Here is a 23,623-nt window from a genome sequence, read left to right as displayed (position 1 = left end):
GCATTCCAAGGATGTTTGTACGCATTCAGCACCACCTGCGCGTCTGCGACATACGATACTCACGCCCATTTTGCCCTGCGTGTTAAGGCTAGGTTACACATACAGGCACAGTATTTAGACGTACACCGCTGTGTTAGAAAATAATAATACGTAAAATGAATAAAAAATATAATTTAAGAAAAAATTACATTTCAGCTATGTATTTTCCTAACATGTACAAAGAGATTTTCGTTAGAAAAAGGTTAATTAATTTGCTTAAATTCTAGCTGAAAATTGACCATTCATTAAATAATTACCCTAAATCATTGATTAAGCATTTCGCAATGTGTACCTATAATATGTACTAGGTACAAACAGCAACACTCTTAACTGTCCATAGGTGGACCTTATTACAAAAGGCATAAGCTCCACCGATGGATAATTAAGTGTGTGCGCGATGATACATTAAGGTATTTTTTGTTTAAACTTACAAAATCTTCACTCATTATCACTACACCTTAAATATAAAACAAAGTTACCCGCCGCGTCTGTCTGTTTGTATGTATATGTTCGCGATAAACTCCAAAACTACTGAACGTATTTCATGCGGTTTTCATCTTTCTACAGAATTCTTGAGGAAGGTTTAGGTGTATAATTTGTTAAGGTTTTGTGTAACCCTTGCGAAGCCGGGGCGGGTCGCCAGTTTCAACTATAGCGGCATCGGCACTTTATTGCACGGATTATGTGCACATACTTTTACATTATTTCTAACTTATTTTGTAAGTAAATTTAATAAATAAATACAAAAAAGTAAACAGACATAACACTAATTAAAAACTAAACTTAAATATAAATATAAACTAAATAATAGAGACATCCGAAAATAAATTAAACTAATAACTAAAAATACTAAACTAAAACTACCTAAAAAGTAAAAACCCTACAAATAAAAAATTGGCCCCATGTCTGTGCCTCCGGTAGGGTGCCCAGAAGGCTGGCGGCGTTACCGCGCTGGGGGGCGATTTTTGAAAATCGATCGCTCGATTTCGTCACTCGAAAATCGGTGGAAAACGGCGAAATGCTAATTTTTGAAATACGAGCGATAGAAATTTGGAAACGAGTGGTATTGACCACTCGTTTTTAATTCTATTAGTAGAATTTAAATTCCTAGTAGTGGAGATATTATTGAACGAAATACACGAAATCGAGCGGTCGAATTTCAAAAATCGGCCCCCTGAACGGCAACGCCAATGCGTTGGGCGAGGTAAGCTCCAGCCTTCCGGTCACCCGTTGCGTCTATTAGGCGCTTGGCTAATTTATATTATTTGTATATATGTATCTACTGACATTTCGAACGTTGTCTTCTTGGTTGCAATGTGCTCAACCTATGTTGGTTATTTCCTAATAACTTTGCCTTAACTATGGAGCTGCAGATGTAACCAAAACATAGACCCGGTTTCAAATTACGTCGCGACATTTTGCTTTCTGCGTGCCCTGCGTATCGCGTAGTATAATAATATTTACTTATTAGATACCGCGGAAGCCCCCCAATCGAAAATACAATTGGGGCATCGATTTATTTATGTAAAACAACATTGTAATTTATGTAAGTATCTCGAATTGTCGACTATATTCATTATTTTGTATGATAATAATAATATCAACCAAATTAAATGACACTTGACATTTTAACAAACAGTAACAATATTTAGCGGTAGGTCCGGATTTTCAACACTTTCCAATATTTTTGCGACCTTGTTTTTAAATTTATTTGGCACGTATTTAACCGGTCAACTAATTAATCGAATTTGGGTAGTTTAAAAAAATAGATATGGGTACTAAAATTAATAGTTTGCCAACAAAAACGGAGCCTTAAAATATATCAATATTTGTTGTATTTTAATGCCGTTACAGCTGCAGATTATTTTTAGGCAGATACCAAGTATTTATTTGGCAACTGAATTATTATATTGGAGACCATTTATGAAGCACATTTAAAAAAGAAAACGGCTATCTATTAATTCAAAAATGAAGTTCTTTTTAAATATTTTGTTTGGTTACTACACGGTCGACCTAACACGCTCCTCCTCGCTTCGCTCGTCGTCGCACCTATCTTTTGACTTTGGCACAACACACTGGTAACTATGGAAATTGGTAATTAAAAATAGAAAGATCTAATGGTATAATGGCCATTAGGTGTTTCATGATTAGGAATTTCGACTATAAGTATACTGACCATTACGCATTGGTAAATTAAGTTGAGGTGTTTTGTGTAAATAGTGACCAATATTCATTAAATTTAGCTGCTTTTGTATTGAAATACTACCTGAAACGATAATTATGCTCAATATGATTACTTATATGTGAACAACTAGATGATAACCAAATTTTATGATCGCTTTACAATATTAGTTGCCAACTTATTATTTTAGACGCCAACTTATCATTTCAAGTTCCCTATAAATTATTTGGATGGCTTGATTTTGCTGCCGTTTTTTTTATTAATATGATGCTTATATTTGAGGCTAATATAAATGTATTGGCGCTAAAATATTAATGCACAGCCAAATTATATTATTATATGCCCAATGAAAGTTCCTGTTTAATATTTTAGCTGCCCGGTTATTAATAAGTCAAATTATTTTGATTACTTAGGGTCAAGGAGGGAACAGTGGCTCGGTAGAAAAAGGGCGGGTACAGTGGCTCATTCAACCTAATTTCAACAGGAGAGAGGCGATATTTGGTCGACTGAGCCACTGTTCAAGCTGAGACACTGTTTCCGCCTTCGCCCTACACATAATTGTCTTTAATAATGCAAGTAGGAACCTACCCACCTTAAAAACCGACCTAGTGCGTGTCGGACCAAGCATAATGGAGGGTTCCGTATTATTTTATAAGTAATTTAAAAATATTAGGGGGGGGGGGGGGCACTTTCTTTTGGTCTTTTAGAGCTATTATTTTCAACCTATTCGTTAAATCAAAAACGCTCTTTCAACTTATTTAATTATTTTTAAAGACCTATCGAATGATGTGTCTAATTAGGGTTCCGTACCCAAAAGGTAAAACGGGACCCTATTACTAAGACTTCGCTGTCCGTCCGTCTGTCTGTCACCAGGCTGTATCTCACGAACCGTGATAGCTAGACAGTTGAAATTTTCACAGATGATGTATTTCTGTTGCCGCTATAACAACAAATACTAAAAACAGAATAAAATAAAGATTTAAATGGGGCTCCCATACAACAAACGTGATTTATGACCAAAGGTAAGCAACGTCGGGCGTGGTCAGTACTTGGATGGGTGACCGTTTTTTTTCGCATTTTTTTTTCGTTTTTTCTTTTCTTTATGGTACGGAACCCTTCGTGCGCGAGTCCGACTCGCACTTGCCCGTTTTTATTTTTTCTTTTAGCTGGCAGTATAAGTATTTTTTTTAATTTAAACTTAACTAATTTCCATTCTAAATTAATTTAATAAAAAGACACCCTAAACTTTCCGAGTAAAATTTCACGGCAGTCGGCGACCCTGGTTTCCAATGAAACCAGATAAATATTGCTTTCCAAGAGCCTGTGTTGTTATAACATTTACGACTTTGCCCTATGATCCTCCTGGCATTTACGTTACCTTGCCTTGCCCAGTGTCTTGGAACAATCAAGTGTAGCTAGTACCTATACATAAATAGGTACATACTATGGTTAACTAACATAACGTAAATAACTTACGTTGCTAATAAACCTAATAATCCAAAAAGTGTAATTGTTTTGCCAATCGATGTTAAAATGAATTTCATTGATAAGTGAAGTCACTAAGTAGTAATGCTACTAATTATCGCCTCGCCATGCATCACGAACTTACGATACTAAATGAACAAACAGAAATATACCACGAGAACCTTCTCACCTCCTCCGTGTATTTGTTTGTGTAATTAGACTTAAGTGGCTCCGTCACTTGGAATATAGGACGAGGCACAATATAAGATGGAGATGAGTCAGTGGGGCTTTTAAGAGCATAGATAAGTGACCTGGTAGTGTATTCTGACTGGATGCACGGCCGCGGATCTGCGAAGACCCGGTGTAATGTGACATCGAGAATTACAACTACTTATACGTAAACCAAGAGCGGACTTATACTGGTTACCTATCTTGAACGCTCGACTGGCCCGTGGTCGGAAAGCTACTGGCATTACGTCCCTGGCCGGCATATAGTGACTATACTGCTAACTGGTCGCTGGTGCAGTCTTTATCGCCGAAGCTCCGACATTAACGTGACAGCTCGATAACCACAACACCCTGTTAACGATTAGATAGCTTCTCGGGTTAGCATTGCGGTAATCGCCATCCTGAACGTATGTAGGCATAGTACGCAATATTTGTGCAAGGGTACCGTAGGTACCTAATAGGTACTTACTATGCACTATACGTACCCAAGTAACACAAAAGGAGCTGAATATTGTTTGAATAATAGAGCATGCCGTACTCAATGCTCAATAAGGTACCTAGCTGTATATCTTCTGTATAAGCGCTAATACAGACGTTATACAGAAGGTTTGGGCGCAAAGTGGGCATGCCCACGCCGCTTAAAACTGAATAACAGTAATGTAATAGCTGTATAAGTGTATGCCCACACATTGGATCGCTGAATAACACTTGTATAGAGGCTGTCAAAAGCTTCTATACCGCTTTTAAACCAAAGTTATCCAGCTTTGTATAGAATTACTCAGTTAGTCACACGTTATGAAGGTGGTTTGGTTCAAAGGTGCATTGTTACAGAAAATATATTCAGCTATTTGTGTATGATTTGTCTTCCATTTTAATTTGTGAACTCGTGTCAAAGTGTAGTTTCTGAAGTGAATACAAAATAAGGAGGACATTACCCACATATTGATTTGATGTTTACATAACATCAATTTCATTGCGCATGTGACTTTACTGTAAATATATATATACACTTTATTTAAAATTTTAAAGCGCCGCCTAAATAATGCACTGTTTAGAAAGTAAATATAGAAAATTTTGTACTCCACTTTTAAATTTGTAATTTTTTTGCGGTGTTTAGATGTTTTAGTGATAGAAAATGTACTTTAACAAGTTATGCTACGATAAAACTAGTTTTATAAATGAATATTAATGGGTTTTTCAGTTCATTTTAAATTCCTATTTAATTGTAGAGGTTAGAATATGAGCAACCGTAATGGCGTCCGACTGTGCTGAATATAAGCTGCTGCCACAGCTATTATGTGCTAAATTTCTGAATAGGCATTCACATTATTCGCGTTACTAAGCTACATGTTAGATAATAATGGTTTTAGAACAACAAGTTTCGAATAACATCAGTATAATAGTAATTGTTTTCTCAATCTTAAAGCCTATTAGGGTTCTATACACAAATGGTAAAAACCACATAGATCCTCACTAGTTTGATGAGAAACATTATAGGTATGTAACACGGTCAGTATTCAATCCTACTTCCTACTAATATTATAAACGCGATATAATATTTAAGTTATATGATAAATCTGGGGGCACGGCAGATTACACAGTTATTTTTTCCGTTATCAGTTCCGACAAATATGTAGTAGGTAAAGGTACACGCAAAGATGTACGACGTGAGTACGAAGATGTATATAGTATGAGTATGGTATGGTTACGAGTATGGTATGAATATGAATATGGTATAGGTGCGAAGGTGCGGGTATATTAGTAGCGGGTATCACGGGTATGAGTACAAGTATAGTTTGGTATGGGCAGTATTTTTTAGGTATGAGTACGAGTATAGTGTGGGAGGGGTATGAGTAGACCCACTTGAAACCTATAAACAGTCCGTTCAAAATCGACAGGAGAACCGATTTCGCTATATTTTAATGGGGGTGATTATTTTATTTTTCACATACCCAGTCCAGTCTACAAGTTTTTAATGCAACAATATCAATAACTAGCATTTGACGCCTTGTTTGCCTACTAGCAACAACCTTAAATGGCCATTGGTAAACCTTATCTCGTTGCAGTAAGGTATGCAAATGGTCCGTTAGCAGTGTTTACGATGGAAGCTAGTAATTGTTTACGTAAAATAACCAATCGAAAAGAATTGTTAAGAAAACTAAACCTCGATTTTTTTAATAATGATTGGATTAAAGAATAAATACGCAAGATGCGTTCAAAAAAAAAAAAAAACAAGCTCAAGCTCAAGGCAATCAGGCTCAAGTAGCACCGTTGACCGTGTATAAAGCTACGGAACCCTCTCCACCGCGCACTTGTTGATACTAAGCAGTAGTTTGAATAGCGCTTGTCATTGCGTTCATTTTGCAGCTTTTAGCAAGAAAAGATAGTACATGTGTACTAAAATCGCTATAACTTAAGTATAAGTGTTGTTTTAGTATTTATTATTCAGACTATAAAAGCCATAATTAACCCATATATGCAGCTACTGAATAACAAATAAGATTTGGATTTCATTACAGCTTCCAATAATAGCGTCCACCTTTATTCAAAAACTAGCATTAAAACAGAAACTGCTACCGCTTTTATACAGTTGAAAGTCTCCACCGACGCTTCTTTTCAGCATTTAGTAGCCACTATCACATTTTTCTTAATATTGTCTGCTTAATATCTCACAACACAGAATATATACAGCGAATTGCTGCTAATGCCGCTATTATGCAGCTTTTAGTAACCACAAATGCTTTAAGCTGAATAATATCCGACTAACTGTGTAAGAAATAAGTAATATTCAGTATTAATATGCAAAACCGATACTATGCAGAATTTATTCAGCATTAATTGGTATATAGGCCCCACTAGGCCCACATATTTCTTTATTCAGAATTTAGTAATTTCCACCGCTTGTACACAAAATTTATGCAATCATAATTTGAATAAGATGATAATTTTACTCTATTATCCTGCTTGTGTGTTACTTGGGTAGCTACAGACCTGATCAAGTATTTTAAGTAAAGGCTAAAATTAGCTTGCGGTTAATCATTGAGCAACGACTGTCATAACAAACTTTTGGTTTACGTAGGTAACGTAAGTTAGAAGCGTATATGTGGTATTATCTATGAAAAGGGACCTTATTGTCGATGGCGCTTACGACACTAACATCGATGAGCACAAAACGTAGTAGTTTAAAATTGGGGATTCTGGCCCATTTTAGTTATTTTGATTTCCAATTTAGCAATTAAGTTTCTTTGATTACTGGAACATTCAATGTTGCTGTCTATCCAATGCGGAGGTCAATTTATGTTCTGTGACGCTGATGAACTTATCAGTCATCGGGTTTAAAGGTCCCTTTGTAGTTTTTTATAAATAACTCGTAAACGGTGACCTGTAGCAAAAATGTTCTGATACATAAGTAATCTGCGTAAAATTGTCTACATTAAATATGCTATACACTTTTTCGCTAGGATCAGTATTTAAAACAATATTTAAGGTAAAAAGTTAAATATGATCAATTGTTAATATTTTTTGTAAATAACTCGTAAACGGTGGCCTGTACCAAAAAATGTTCTGATACATAAGTAATCTACTTAAAATCTACTCACACCAGAGGATGCTGAAGACCGGACGCTTAGCTAAAACGCTAGGTTGAAGGAGAAGAAGATTGATCCTAGCTAAAAAGTGTATAGAATATTTAAGGCGCTCTTATACTCGAGTTTTACGTTTTCAAGGGGGTGAAGCAGACGAGTGGTAGAACGGGCAGGCGGGCGCCCCGCGCAGCGCACCGCGCCATTCCCGCGCAGCACGTCTACGTCCTTATTCTGACGACATCGGTATTCTGAATCGTCAGTTCCGGGATTTTTAGTTCGGCAATTAATATTGAAAAAGATTTATTAGTAAATTCGAATTTTGATGAGTACTTAATGAAATTAAAAACCGGACAAGCGCGAGTCGGACTCGCCCACTGAGCCCACCGAGGGTTCCGTACTTTTTAGTATTTGTTGTTATAGCGGCAACAGAAATACATCATCTGTGAAAATTTCAACTGTCTAGCTATCACGGTTCGTGAGATACAGCCTGCTGACAGACGGACGGACGAACGGACGGACAGCGGAGTCTTACTAATAGGGTTCCGTTTTACCCTTTGGGTAGGGAACCCTAAAAATGGTAGGTAAGACGGTGAGGTCGGTGAGTGTACCTAAATAATTATTAATTATATGTATACAATATGAGTGTATACTTGACTGATCATGTTTTTGTAAAAATCGATTTCGACTGGCAAAACATATTATTTTTTGGCAACCGGGTTTTTTAACCTAATTAGACCCCGCTGAATCCGAAATTGCCGGTTGATTGATCGAATTCTTGACTGGAAGTGAGATAGTTGATATTAAAGGTCCCTTTTTTTTAGTTTTTCGTAAATAACTCTTATACGGTGGCGCATAGCAAAAATTTTCTTAAACATAAGTAATCTGCATAAAATAGCCTACAAGAAAGATTCCGTACAATTTTTCGCTAGGATTAATATTCAAAGAGATATTAAGGCGGGAAAGTTAATTATAATCACTTTTTGAAGGTCTCTTTTTTTAGTTTTTCGTAAATAACTCGTAAACGGTGGCCAATATAAAAAAAATTGTTAAACGTTAATAATCGACACAACATTTTCAATAAAAAAAGATTTAGTACATTTTTAGCAGGGATCAATATTTAAAAAGATAATAAAGAGGGAAAGTTAATTATAATAAATTCTAAGGTTCCTTGTTTTTATTTTTTCGTTAATAATTTGAAAAGTATGACTCATAGCAAAAACAAATTTTACACAAATAATAAACATAAAATTTCCTACAAGAAACATGTAGAACACTTTTCGCTAGGATCAATATTTAAAAAGACAAAGCATCCGGTAAGTCAATTTAGTGTTGAGTCGCTCACTCGCGAGGCACCTCATTTAATGTAACAATTAACACCTGATTCAATCTGTGAATAATCAGTGCAACCTTAATACGAGCGCGTACACATAAAAAACAGTGCAAAACCGGTCGCCTCACTGGACGCGATAGTGCGCCTACCGCGCGCCAACCACAAATCAATATACAGGTACCGTGCACTCGGCGCTAGACGTTGCTTCTCTGGAGTTATTTCTTAGTTATAACTGTTATTACCCAACATGTCTCTGTGTCCAGGCTGTGAACTAGCTATTAAACCTAACGAAATACTTCAATGTGCAAAGTGTTCGGATACTTATCACTACGAGTGCCAAGGTATGACGCGGGCTACTTTTAGAAGTTTAACTCAGAACAAAACAGACTGGACATGCCACTCCTGCTGTAATGTCTCCTGCCGGCGTGGAGACAACACTCACACACCAATCCGCACCGTCACCTACCAGTTGAATGAGACGAATATGTCACTCGATGACTCCTCGGTGCACCAGGCTGACCGCGACCAGCCCGCGGCCGCGGAGGCCTCCATCGGCCTCGAGCAGTTCAGTTCTCTCCTAGACTCAAAACTCAGTGCCTTCAAAGTGATGCTACTAGTGGAATTTACTTCGTTGATAAAAACCGAAATTGACACCGCAGTTAGTGCACTAAGATCGGAACTTGACCAGTCTATCGAGTTTATCTCGGCTGAACAAAATAAAATGAAGGCTGACCTTGGTTCCGCGCAGAATCAAATTAAACAATTAGAAATAACCAACGCCCAGCTGTCGTCGGACCTGCATTCGCTTCAAAATTGCATGGCGTCTATGGAACAACAGTCTAGAAGCTGCAACATTGAGTTAAGTAACGTCCCGGAGAGGAAAAATGAACACCTTTTGACTATCATGAAAAATGTGTGCGAGGTTATCAACTGCAACATAGCCCCTCGTGACATAATATCCATACACCGCGTACCCCACGCCGAATCTGCGAGCACTCGCCCCAGAAACATTATAGTAAAACTATCTACAAGGTTACTTCGCGACGAGATCCTGGCTGCATGCAGAGCTAAGAAGGGCCTAACATCTGATCAGATTGGTATCACTGGACAGCAGTACAGGATATATCTGAACGAGCACCTTACGCTCAGAAACAAATTGTTATTTCGTGACGCCCGAGCCGCCGCCAGCCAGCATAACTTTAAACACCCATGGGTTCGCAACGGACAAATATTTGTGCGAAAAAATGATACGTCACCCGTGCTTGCAATTAGGGCCCCCCGTGACATCGAGAAAATTAAATCTTAAATTTTATGATGCAAGCGTCCGGTCTATTGTGAAGTGTTACCCAAAGTTAAATATAATATATGAACTTGCTCTGTTATATATAGGTACTGTAATATTGTTTCTACTAATAAAGTGTAATAGTGCTATTATTATTCTCAGTTATAGTTGTTTAAGAAGTAGGAGTGTTTTGTACGTGTTGAGAAATTATTTCATTGCGGTCATGGCATGCACGAATGTGGCAACTATAGTTACTTTTTACCTTGTTTTAACTGTATACAATATTCGCAAACTAACTAAAACGTGTAGGGCTCCGTATTGGCTCATAATAACCGTTTTTTTGCAAACATTGTATAATAGGCTTATCTCACATTATAATAATTCAAATGTTGTGTTGGTTTTATTTACCTCCTTAACCAGTGGCTTTAAACTTAGTGTAATTGTATCTGAACATGAGTAGTAGTAGTCTATCTATTTATTACCAAAACTGCAGAGGGTTAAGATCTAAATTACATTCCTTGTACATGAATATCCTATCCCATTCCTTTGACATTGTGATCCTGACAGAGACATGGTTACATCCTGACATTGCCGATAATGAATTCATAGATCCGCGATATTCTGTGTTCCGAAGCGACAGGGACCGCGTCGGTACTGGCCGGCGCGACGGCGGCGGCGTGCTAGTAGCGGCGCGTCGCGAGCTCGGCGCGGCGCCGTACGTCGCAGCCGCCGGCGCCGCGCGGCCCGTGCCGGCGCCGACCTGCCCTATTGTTGATCACGTCCTACTTGAACTACCAGTAAACCGATGCCATAAATACGTCATTAGTGCTACCTATATCCCTCCTAATGAAAAACTGGAAACATATGTTACACACTTTGAATATCTATCAGCTATTCTGCTATCTCCTTCGGTTAGTGGTTACTGGGTTTTAGGGGATTATAACTTACCTACATTAAACTGGGTTCCAGTGGGCCCTTGCTGCTCGCCTGACATTAATTCTCCACAAGTCCCACAAAATGACTGTGTTCGTAATTTTATGGCCATCACAGATTCTTTTCAAATAAACACACACAAAAACCTTAATAATCGTATACTAGATTTGTTTTTTTCCAACGACGCTGATTGTAAGTGCGCAATGGCACCTGTACCGCTTGTGCCAGTTGATCCGCACCACCCACCACTCACTATATTAACCCCCTTCTTAACCAGTACTAAAACAATTAATAAAAGCAACATCCCTAAATTGTTATTTTATAAAGCAGACTACAATGCCATAAATATGGAATTATCTACCATTAACTGGAATAGTTTATTGTTAGGTCTCAAGGCGGAACAGGCGGTACAGACATTTTATGAAGAATTATACAAGATAATAAAAAAGTTTGTTCCACTAAAACCCGTTCATCCCTCGCGTTTTCCTGTATGGTTCTCTCCTGCTTTAAAACACATATTTAATAATAAAAAAAGGCCTGGATAAAGTGGAAAAAATATCAAAATCAAAACGACTATGAAACTTTTTCACTCTACAGGGAACGGTTTAAAAAGCAATCAGCTGTGTGTTATAATGCTTACTTAAAATTAGTTGAAACAAGCATTCAAACCAACATTAAATACTTTTGGACATTTGTTGCTAATAAGCGTGGAACCACAAATATCCCCGCCACCGTTTCTTATAATGACGTAACCACCAGTGACCCTGCCGAGGTGTGTGACTTATTTTCTGACTTCTTTCAATCTGTTTTTGCGCCGTCTAATACTTCCCCTGACTTCGATCCTCACGGATCAACAACTAACCTATCTAATGTTCATATTAATGATGTTCACATACCGATCCATCTTGTCAAACGCGCCTTGAAAACTGTTGATACATCGAAAAGTTCTGGATCTGATAACATCCCCCCAATATTCCTAAAAAATGTAGCTGACAATATTTCACATCCTCTGTATTACATTTATAATAGCTGCCTTAAAGAAGGTACCTTTCCTGATGTCTGGAAAATCGCAAGAGTTGTCCCTGTCCACAAGGGAGGTTCAAAGAAAGACGTAAAAAATTACCGGCCTATTTCACTTCTTCCCGTATTATCCAAACTTTTCGAGAAACTGGTTCATGATCAGATTTATCCAAGTTTACACAACATTATCCTCCCACAGCAACATGGCTTTGTCAAGAAAAGATCAACAACAACAAACCTAATTCTATATACCTCATACCTTTTCAGAAGTTTGGACATAAATAAACGTGTTGATAGTATATACACGGACTTCTGCAAAGCTTTCGACAGAGTAGATCACCAAATTCTGTTAGAAAAAATATACTTCAATGGCATTCGTGGAAATTTGTGGAGGTGGTTTAGGTCATACATTACAAACCGCACACAAAAAGTTGCAGTCAACGGATATGAGTCTAAGTGTGTCCATGTAACTTCTGGAGTCCCACAAGGGTCTATATTAGGGCCTTTGTTATTCACCCTGTTTATTAATGACATAGACAGTTGTTTTAAATTTTGTAACTTTTTACTTTATGCCGACGATCTTAAAATCTATCATATTGTTGAAAATGAAGAGGACCGTTTCAAATTCCAAAATGATTTAAACCGACTCGGCGAGTATTGTCACAAAAATAAACTGTGTTTTAGCTTGCCTAAATGCAAACAAATTACTTTTACCAAAAAACTCCACATCCTTCCCACTTCCTACACCCTTAGCGGATCGGCTCTCGAAAAAGTCTCGGTAATAAAAGATCTTGGTGTCAATTTAGACTCAAAACTACATTTAGATTGTCATATCAGTCATATCATCGGTAAAGCGTATAAAATGTACGGTTTTATCATGCGTCTCGGTACGGATTTTAAACAACCCTCAACTTACCTCTATTTATATAAGTCGCTGGTTAGGTCACAAATAGAATATGCCGTGTCAATATGGAATCCTTTCTATGATAAGTACAAAAGCTCAATAGAGACTGTTCAAAAGAAATTCTTGCGTGCCATGCATTTCCGATGTTGCCGATCGCGTTTAAGTTACCAACAGCTTCTTGATAAGTACAAATTACTCAACTTACAAAACCGACGCCTCCTTCTGGACGCGATGGTCCTTTATAATCTATGTCATAACAAATTTGACTGTCCAAGCCTGAGCGGGACTATTTGCTACCGCGTACCGACGAGGGCGCGGGAGCGCGCTGCACGTAAGCACCAGCTGTTTGCAGACTCGCGCTGCCGCACCCACGCTGGAGAACGAGATCCCCTATACAGGCTGGTTAAATGTTACAATTTGTATTTTAATGATATTGATATTTTCATGTTCTCTGATAATGTGTATAAAAAAAAATTGATTCAATTGCTTCAAACAAAACATAATTAAAAGTTGCTCCCATGGGCCAAGCTGTTTTAACTGTTTACTCGCTCATTAAACTGTATAAGACTACTTCTGCCAATATGAATTTGTAATTGCATCCACAAACCTATTTTGTAATCTTATCTTTGTTAATTTTACTTTTACAATTTTTACATACATCATTTATATTGTTACCTTGCGCTATATACATTGTAGATTTATCAGTAGGTAATCTAGTAATCTGTGGACGATGTTGTTGGTCTCACACTTTATTATCCTTTGTACTCTATTTCTGTGTTTGAACCCTGTGTGTTACTGTTTTTTGTCCCAAATAAATTGAAAAAAAAAAAAAAAAAAAAAAAAAAAATTGTACCACTCATTTTGTTAATTTGTCGCAGTACTTCATACCGCAAAAATGTCTTACTTCACTCCTCTATTCATTTTACTCATTTACTCGCGCGCATCACAAACACCTCTTGCCACACAAATCATTCACACACTTCAAATTTCAAAAAACTCTTATCCTTTCAAATTCACTCGCGAACCTCAAAAACTCATACACTCCTCACAACTTGCAAAAGAGTCCCTGGATGGCACGAGGTGCTCGCCTGCTCGCCGACATTCAAAACTCAAAATGTCTCAACTGAAGAAACGAGTAATGGCCCACACTGTCAACTGCCGAACTACAAACCTTATTGCAACGACAAAAGGTCCACCGAGAAATGCGTTGAGTTTGTACCACTCACTGCCTCTCTGTGACATGAACACCTCAAAAATCCTTTCAAAATGAAACAATGAATTAGAAATACCCAAAGAGGGAGTGAGACAGACACGCGCCGTACTTCAATATCGCCTCGCGTCACCATCGAAAATACGTTAAAAATTAAACACGAAAGACAACAAGCGCTGCAAGCTTTCATACATCTTAAGCCTTTTTGATCCTAACTTACTTGTCAAAATGGCGCGAGGAATCAGTCACCAAAAGGAAGTTCGACGTGTTGCTTCTCTGTTGCACTTGTAAATTCGTACGTAAGTGTGACAGGGAGGCAACATGACGAACATGGATCGCGGTACGCACTCTGTATACCAGACAGGCATTTACGAAGCTTGCTTAGAAACAGTAATCCTTTAGTGACTAAAATATTATTGAAATAAATTACTGTAGCGTACACAATATATGATCATTTCAATAAGTTTCAAGTTTATTAAATAAAAAGTAAGTATAATTTGCATAGGTAAAATAAACATGTAGATGTAAATTATAACGATTTGAATTTGCAATACTTTTTATTAACATTATTTGTAAACGTTTATGATTTTGACATATTTATATTTATTTTGTTCGTACGTCGTTGTAGCTAATTTTAGTTCTCTAATACCTAATACCTAGTGATAATTCTTATAATTATACCAAAATAACAAAATATGGACATCGTTTTCGCCATTAAATTTACCCGCGGATCTTCCTTGGTGCCTTTTGCATGAAAAAATGAAATGTAAATGTAGCCGGCGGCGGCCGGCGCGAATGGTGCTTTGTTTAATATCATATTGATGATATTACTGTTAAATTATCTGAGGTGGTAAGTTTGTCACTTCTATATAATAATGACTTGTGAAAATATTGAATTTGTTCTCCTTAGTTTGTTAAAAATGTGGTAGTTTTATGGTTAATAGGTACAAGACTTATGAAATATATCACTACATATTATGAAACAAAGTCTCCCGCCGCGTCTGTCTGTATGTGTGTTTGTTTGTATGTTCGCGATAAACTCAAAAACGACTGGACGGATTTTCATGCGGTTTTCACCTATCAATAGAGTGATTCTTCAGGAAGGTTTAGGTGTATGTATAATTTGCTAACCCGTGCGAAGCCGGAGCGGGTCGCTCTCGCTAGTGATTATTATACTTAAAATTATATCAAGTAGCAAGGAGGAGGACTAAACAATCTAACAATAAAAAAGAACTAAATTAGAACAAGTTTCATAAAAGCAGCAAATTAAGTTACTATGTGGGATCTTTCTCCTATAAGTTATATTCTTAACCTCCAGAATTGCACTCCTTAATTATTATTATTTATTTATTTATAAAGGAAGTGATGAATACATAAATATGTATATACATTTAAATATTTTTGTCACCATTGGCCCGTTGGATTAATAGAATAGTCGACGCTGAAAATATGCTAGTACCTCACCTCATTTGAAGTAAGACATTGTAACACCTCATTTTAGAAAATGAGGTACTCATACAAACTCATTTTAAATTGATGTCCTACCCATCACTAAGTCAATTATAATCAATTTTAAAGTCCCTTTTTAGTTTTTTGTAAATAACTCGTAAACGGTGTCCCATAGCACAATAGGTTTTTATGAATAAATAATCTCCATAAAATTTTCTGCAAAAAACATCTGAACACTTTTCTCTAGGATCAATATTTAAAACGATATTAAAGGAAGAAAGTTAATCACAATCAGTTCACAGGTCGCTTTTTTTTCGTAAATAACTCGCGGTTGCAACGGGGGCAGTTGCAAAAAATATTATACATAAATATTGAACATAAAATTGTCCACAAAAAAGGTTTTGTACACTTTTTCGCTACGATCAATATTTAATGAGGTATTAAAGGGGGTAAGTTAATTATAATCAATTTCCAGGTCCCTATTTTAAGTTTTTCGTAAATGACTCGTAAACGGTGGCCCATAGCAAAATAGGTTCTTAATGTTAACTAACCCCCCTTGGCTAAAAAGTGGCCTCCATGTTTAAAATTCATTTGTTTACGTAAGATGTCCGTCTTTGGGTCACGAATTTACATGTGTGTACCAAATTTCAACTTAATTGGTCCAGTACTTTTGAAGAAAATGGGCTGTGACAGACGGACAGACAGACAGACAGTCGCACGAGTGATCCTATAAGGGTTCCGTTTTTTCCTTTTGAGGCACGGGACCCTAAAAACTAAAAAAAGTGACATGTGAATTGATTGTAATGAACTTTCTTCCTTTAATATCGTTTTAAATATTGATCCTAGAGAAAAGTGTTCAGATGTTTTTTGCAGGAAATTTTATGTAGATTATTTATTCATAAAACCTATTTTGCTATGGGACACCGTTTACGAGTTATTTACAAAAAACTAAAAAGGGACTTTAAAATTGATTGTAATTAACTTACCGGCTGCTTTGTCTTTTTAAATATTGATCCTAGCGAAAAGTGTTCTACATGTTTCTTGTAGGAAATTTTATGTTTATTATTTATGTGTGATCAACAGGGTAAAGACCGGTAGTGATCACCGAATCGTAAGAGGCACACTGAATATCAATATTAAACTTGAAAGGTCCAGCCTGATGAAGTCTACGCTCCGACCTACTCGAGCCCATGTTCAAAACCCCGAAAGCTTTCAACTCGAGCTCTCTAACCGCTTTGCTTGCCTAGAGAACTTGGCTTCAGTGGACGAAATCAACGACGGGCTAGTGGAAACTGTCCACACAGTAGGGTCTAAGTTTTTTAGACCCCGCCGTAAAGATAGACCTCAGAAATTGACCGAGCAAACCTTAAACCTCATGGCTGAACGACGCTCGCTACAGTTGCAGTCTCCCGATGACGCGGAGTCATATAGGCAGCTCAATAGACGTATATCTAAGTCCTTGCGACATGATCTGCGTCTCTTTAATACTAACCGTATTAAAGAGACTATTGAGCGAAACCAAGGCTCCAAAGTGTTCGCAAAGGACAAAGCAACGCAAGCAAAGCAAGGGTCTATTGGGCAAAGCCAGCTGACAAAGCTGAAACGGGAAGATGGCAGCATAGCGTCGAGCAAAGCGGAGGTTTTAGGTGAGATCGAGAGGTTCTATGGACAGTTATACACTTCGATCGCAAAGCCCGTTGACAGCTTGGTAGGAGATCCAAGAGCCAAGCTGTCCCGACATTATACCGAAGATATCCCGGACATCAGTCTGTACGAGATTAGGATGGCCCTGAAGCAGCTTAAGAACAACAAGGCGCCGGGCAAAGACGAAATCACTTCAGAGGTTCTGAGAGCGGGTGGAACACCGGTACTTAAAGTCCTCCAGAAGCTCTTTAATTCCGCCTTGTCCGAGGGCATAACGCCTGAAACATGGAATAGAGGCGAGGTGGTGCTGTTCTTCAAAAAAGGTGATAACAACCTATTGAAGAACTACAGACCCATCACGCTTCTGAGCCATGTCTATAAGCTGTTTTCAAGGGTCATCACGAACCGTCTCGAACACAGACTTGATGACTTCCAGCCTCCCGAACAAGCCGGTTTCCGAAAAGATAGACCACATCCATACGCTGCGGCAAGTTATACAGAAGACCGAAGAGTATAACTTGCCATTATGCTTAGCGTTTGTGGACTATGAGAAAGCCTTCGATTCGGTGGAAACATGGGCGGTGCTTGAGTCTCTTCAGCGATGCCATATTGACTATCGGTACATCGAAGTGTTGAAGTGTTTGTATAATAACGCCACCATGTCGGTCCGAGTACAGGAGCAGAGCACGAGGGCGATTCCATTGCAAAGAGGCGTAAGGCAGGGAGACGTTATCTCTCTGAAACTGTTTACTGCCGTAATTGAAGACGCCTTCAAGCTCCTGGAATGGGAAGGACTTGGCATCAACATCAACGGCGAATACATCACTCACCTTCGGTTTGCCGACGATATCGTAGTCATGGCAAAGTCGATGGAGGAACTCAGCATGATGCTCGATGACCTCAACCGAGTTTCACAACGGGTGGGCTTGAAAATGAACATGGACAAGACGAAACTTATGTCAAATGCCAATGTTGTGCCCATCCCAGTCTCTGTTGGGAACTCGGTACTCGAAGTTGTTGATTCGTACATCTACCTAGGACAAGCAGTACAATTAGGTACGTCCAACTTCGAGAAAGAGGTCAACCGCCGAATCCAACTCGGTTGGGCAGCGTGCGGGAAACTACGTAATGTCTTTTCGTCCGACATACCTCAGTGCCTCAAGACGAAAGTCTTTACTCAATGTGTGTTACCAGTGATGACTTACGGCTCCGAAACGTGGTCTTTCACTATCGGCCTCATCTCAAAACTCAAAGTCGCTCAACGAGCTATGGAGAGGGCTATGCTCGGAGTTTCTCTACGTGATCGAATCAGAAATGAGGAGATCCGTAGACGAACTAAAGTCACCGACATAGCCCACCGGATTAGCAATCTGAAGTGGCAATGGGCAGGCCACATTGCACGCAGAGAAGATGGCCGATGGGGTCGAAATGTGCTCGAGTAGAGACCACGGACTAGCAAGCGCAGCGTAGGACGTCCACCCACAAGATGGACAGACGATCTTCTTAAGGTCGCCGGAAGACGCTGGATGCGGGTCGCTTCCAACCGGCACGTATGGAGGTCCAAGGGGGAGGCCTATGTTCAGCAGTGGACGTCTTATGGCTGAGATGATGATGATGATGATGATTTATGTGTAAGATTTGTTTTTGCTATGAGTCATACTTTTCAAATTATTCACGAAAAAATAAAAACAAGGAACCTTAGAATTTATTATAATTAACTTTCCCTCTTTATTATCTTTTTAAATATTGATCCCTGCTAAAAATGTACTGAATCTTTTTTATTGAAAATTTTGTGTAGATTATTAGTTCATTTTTTTTATATTGGCCACCGTTTACGAGTTATTTACGAAAAACTAAAAAAAGGGACCTTTAATATCACATATCTCACTTCCAGTCAAGAATTCGATCAAGCAACCGGCAAATTCGGATTCAGCGGGGTCTAATTAGGTTAAAAAACCCGGTTGCCAAAAAGTAATATGTTTTGCCAGAAGAAATCGATTTTTATAAAAATGTGACCAGTCTAAATTATTCAATTTGATTAATTTTATAGCCTTTTAAAATATGTTTACACAATTTATCAATCGTGACTGAATTCCGGATTGGTTAGATGGGTGTGTGCCTTTGCTGCCCAACTTGTTATAAAATGACAATATGACGGACGAATGTCTGAAATGTCACCGTATTTAAGAATTATTTTGCTTTTCTTCGTAAGTATGTTGAAAAACATTGTGTGTATAACATATTTGCATATTTATACTGTGATTACCCATTTTATGAAACGTCCGCTAAACTAGCACAGGTCCGACGCTGACAGTGGTCACGGGCGTACTGGCGTGAGGAATAGGCGCAAGGTATTGCCGCGTAGGGTGTAATTTAGTAGGCAAAATGTTGAATTCATCAAATGATGAATGAAAAAATTAACGTATCGATAAAAGGACAAGCAATAATGAAGATTTACTTAAAAGCTATCGACTGAAGTAAGTTTAATATACATTTTCGTCCTAGTACTTCTAACATAAGGAAATAAAGACAGTGTTAGGCATGTTTTCAACTTAAGATTCTATCGAGAAAATAATGAGCCGTCGTGTTTCTGACAAGCAATAACGTAGTTCAAGGACTGAAGTTATATATACTAGAAAATAATGCATGAAATCCTTGTAAAAGTCTGTAAATATGGTGGTGGTAATCAAAGAAACTTAATTGCTAAATTGGAAATCAAAATAACTAAAATGGGCCAGAATCACCAATTTTAAACTACTACGTTTAGTGCTCATCGATGTTAGTGTCGTAAGCGCCATCGACAATAAGGTCCCTTTTCATAGATAATACCACATATAATTAGTATATAGTGACTTATTGTAAAAGAGTGAGCTTGACCGCAAGTAAATAATTTATTGAGATGTCAGTCCTGGCTCGCCTGCCATAAAATTAAGCCCCAGACTCTGCATTTGCATTGAAGCTTCCGAAATTAAAATTTGAGCAGCATTGTCTCTCAACGAACAATGATTTGTTGCCTCGCAGCGGATTTTATTCCGAGCCTCCCATCGTTTTCATTCTTGCCATTTAATTGGAATTTTAGTATTGTACTTAGGTACCTACTTCGTTATTTCTTGGAAGTAAAATGGTAATTTTGCGAGGATATTGACGAATGTTTTCACGGATTCGAATTTCCGTTATAATCCTCGTTATTTTAAGTAGGTACGAGTAGGTATGTAGGTACGGTACTTAATTATGTCGAAACTCGATCGAAATAGCATTAAAAAGTATTGAATGCTTTTCATGTGGTCGCATACCATACGTGACTGGTTTGCTCTACGCATATAAAGTTTATAAAGCCTAATAATTAATATTTGTTATTTTTCACGTGTTCTTGAGTGAGAAGAAAAGCATTACTTTGCTGTTTTTGACTTAGGTATTTTACTTATTAGATATAAATCGTTTATTTCCAATTGCTCACATATTTTCGTGTTTATATTGTATGTAAGTATTTGTATAGTTAATTGCGTTTTATTCCTCAGGCTACTTCGGCAAGTACCTGAACAAGTACAACGGGTCGTACATCCCGCCCGGCTGGCGCGAGTGGGGCGGCCTCATCATGAACTCCAAATACTACAACTACAGCATCAATATGAACGGCAAGAGGATCAAACATGGAGATGACTACCAAAAGGTATCAAAACGACATTACAGGCTGTTTGTATTCCTACAAGTTATGAAAACAAACTTTAAGGCTTCGTCACACAGGCGTGAGCGGGGCGCGTCGCTTTTACATATAAAACGCTCACGCCCCGCCCGGAAAACGCGCCTGTGTGACGGAACCTTTAGGCTCCATCAAACTCTCAATAGTAGTTAAATAAAATAAATATGTACGTATATATTTGGGGAATGTATGTATATGTATACAATACAAAGTGACGGTTTTGTTGCGGTTTAGTGAAGGTATTTAAAACAATTTATGCTATTTATGCTATATACAATGTGATAGAAATTACTGACGGCTCGATTCGGAAAATGAATTAGATTTCTACTAGACTTCAACAAGTTACAATACGGATAATTTAAAGATATTTGTAAGATAGATATGTCAAATTTGACGTTTCCGCGATTCTGGAGGAACGATTTCGACAAGTTATGACTTACCTATAGTTCGTTTTTTTAGCATTAGAAAGAACTTGCAAGAAGGTAAGCGATCTTGTCATGTCTTTTAATTGAAAAACGCTTTTTAAAATTCAAAAACTATTACTTATGAAAGCAGAAGAATATAAATGATCGTATTAGATTCATAATTGTTACATTTTTCCGTAACTTATTTTTAAAATGTGTTTTTCAATTAATGTAGATCTAGTTGATCTCTAAATCGTCTCAAGATCTTGTGATTATCTCGAAATCCGAATAGGCCTGTGAGTCGTTAATATAATTACGCATTGAGTGGTCACGAGCTCACGAGCCTATACACATAGCCTCTCGCTCGGTGGTGACGTGCCTTATAAATATTACAATCTTATTTATTTTTCACTAGCACTCCACTCGCTTTAAGTGCTCTCTTGCTCCCGAAGCGGTAAGTAATTAAAGTATATCTGGCGACTATTTTTTTTGTAAGATAGGGACCTACTTATCACATGACAAACCGGAAATAAATAAGTAAAAAAAATCAAGAATAGTCTTCACAAAAAAAAAAATATTTAAGCCTTCGTTAAAATGCCACCCATCCACCTTTTTATAAATTTTATAATATACCTATGAATATAATTGATTTTTGTTCAGTTAACCGACATATTAGTGATTGATGCTAAGAAATATCCAAATATCCATGCCAAATGTATCTTTCTAGCACTAATTGTCACAGAGAAAATCCTCGGACAGACAGGCAGACATGGGTTCCTAGTTGACTACCTATTTAAGTACCTACGTAACACAAAAAAAAGCATTACTTATTTTGCAATTGGTTTCAATTTTGACTAGTGGCGATTACTTATTTATGTGGGGTAGGTTGTTAGCGTTGGCTACTTTTCCCTACTTATTATATGTCATTGGTGTCCTAGGTACCTAAATTATCATGCACTTATATTTTATAATACATTTATGCATAAATAATGCCTTGAAAATATTTCCGATGGACGGAAATGTTTGAGAAACTTTATGGCTATGTTTTTCAATATGTATAAAATAAAAGCAGATAAAGTACTTCTTCACTTATAATTCATCATCATCATCATCATCATCATCATCATCATCATCATCGTCATCATCATCATCATCATCATCATCATCATCATCATCATCATCATCATCGTCATCGTCATCATCATCATCATCATCAGTTACACAAAAACCGAACCAAATCAGAAGGTGGAAGTAATCGACCTGTATTTTTGTCCTGTCAGGTCGCAATACAGCTCTTAGTCGCTTGCACAAGTGAAGATGTGAAGGTAAGAAGGCGTGATTGTTTCAGGATTACTACCCGGACCTGATCGCAAACGACTCGATAGCCTTCCTCCGCGCTTCGAAGCGGCGTTTCGCGCGCAAGCCGGTTCTGCTCGTCATGTCGTTTCCGGCGCCCCACGGGCCCGAGGACTCCGCGCCACAGTACTCGCATCTCTTCTTCAATGTGACCACTCATCAGTAAGTCGCTCTCTTTAACATACAATACCGTTGAAGCTTAAAATTATGCCCTGGCGAGTAATGGATGACTCACGGTAGACCGGGCCGTGCCCGGACCGAGGCGTCTGACATGTCATTTTCTATGACTGCTGATTGGTGATCAGTGATCACGTGGTGCTTTCCATAGAAAACGAAGCGCCGGAAGCTCCGGCCCGGCCCCGGCCCGGTCTGGCGTGAGTCATCGTTCATCATAAATCGTTAGAAAATAACACCTAAAACAATGATAAGATAGCGATAAAAACGCTGCACTGTCTTTATTCCCGTTTATTTATATTTCAAGATTGAATACTGTAACACTCCGAAACTGTAACGCATTAACTTCGGTATTGCAAATATAATGTGTAAATCTAAATAAAAGAAGCAAAGAAAACTCAACGTCAGCTTTACCGAGCTTTTTTCGGTCGGTCGATATTAGCGGTCGTACCTACTGACATAACCGCTAACTACAGGGGGACTCCTGGCAGTCAGGTTCATGGTTCATGGTCTAATGCGGTAATTGTAAAAACTTACATTATAGCTAATGTATTTTTCATAAAAGAAAATCACATGGAATTTATTACGTGTTGGTTTACGACTTTAAGTATCTTCTATAAGAGCAATATTTGATTATTTATTCAATAAAACGCGCAGTACGTAATATGCTAAGCACAAAAAAGTTCGTTAAGTTGCCTAATGGACTGTTACGTTGTAAAT

General features: G+C 37.9%; 1 protein-coding gene across 1 annotated transcript in view; it reads left to right on the top strand.

The window, feature by feature from the left end:
• LOC134804711 (extracellular sulfatase SULF-1 homolog) overlaps nucleotides 1-23,623 on the top strand; it is a 124,494-nt gene that overhangs the window by 67,233 nt on the left and 33,638 nt on the right. Inside the window, exons 4-5 of the mRNA XM_063777871.1 lie at nucleotides 20,788-20,939; nucleotides 22,722-22,891. Coding sequence (XP_063633941.1) covers nucleotides 20,788-20,939; nucleotides 22,722-22,891 — 322 coding nt within the window. The remainder of the gene's footprint in view (nucleotides 1-20,787; nucleotides 20,940-22,721; nucleotides 22,892-23,623) is intronic.

Source organism: Cydia splendana, chromosome Z, assembly GCF_910591565.1.
Source record: "Cydia splendana chromosome Z, ilCydSple1.2, whole genome shotgun sequence".
In the NCBI taxonomy this organism is placed as follows: Eukaryota; Metazoa; Arthropoda; class Insecta; order Lepidoptera; family Tortricidae; genus Cydia; species Cydia splendana.
The sequence above is the reverse complement of the archived record's forward strand: the minus strand, read 5'-3'. Positions and strand labels throughout refer to the sequence as shown.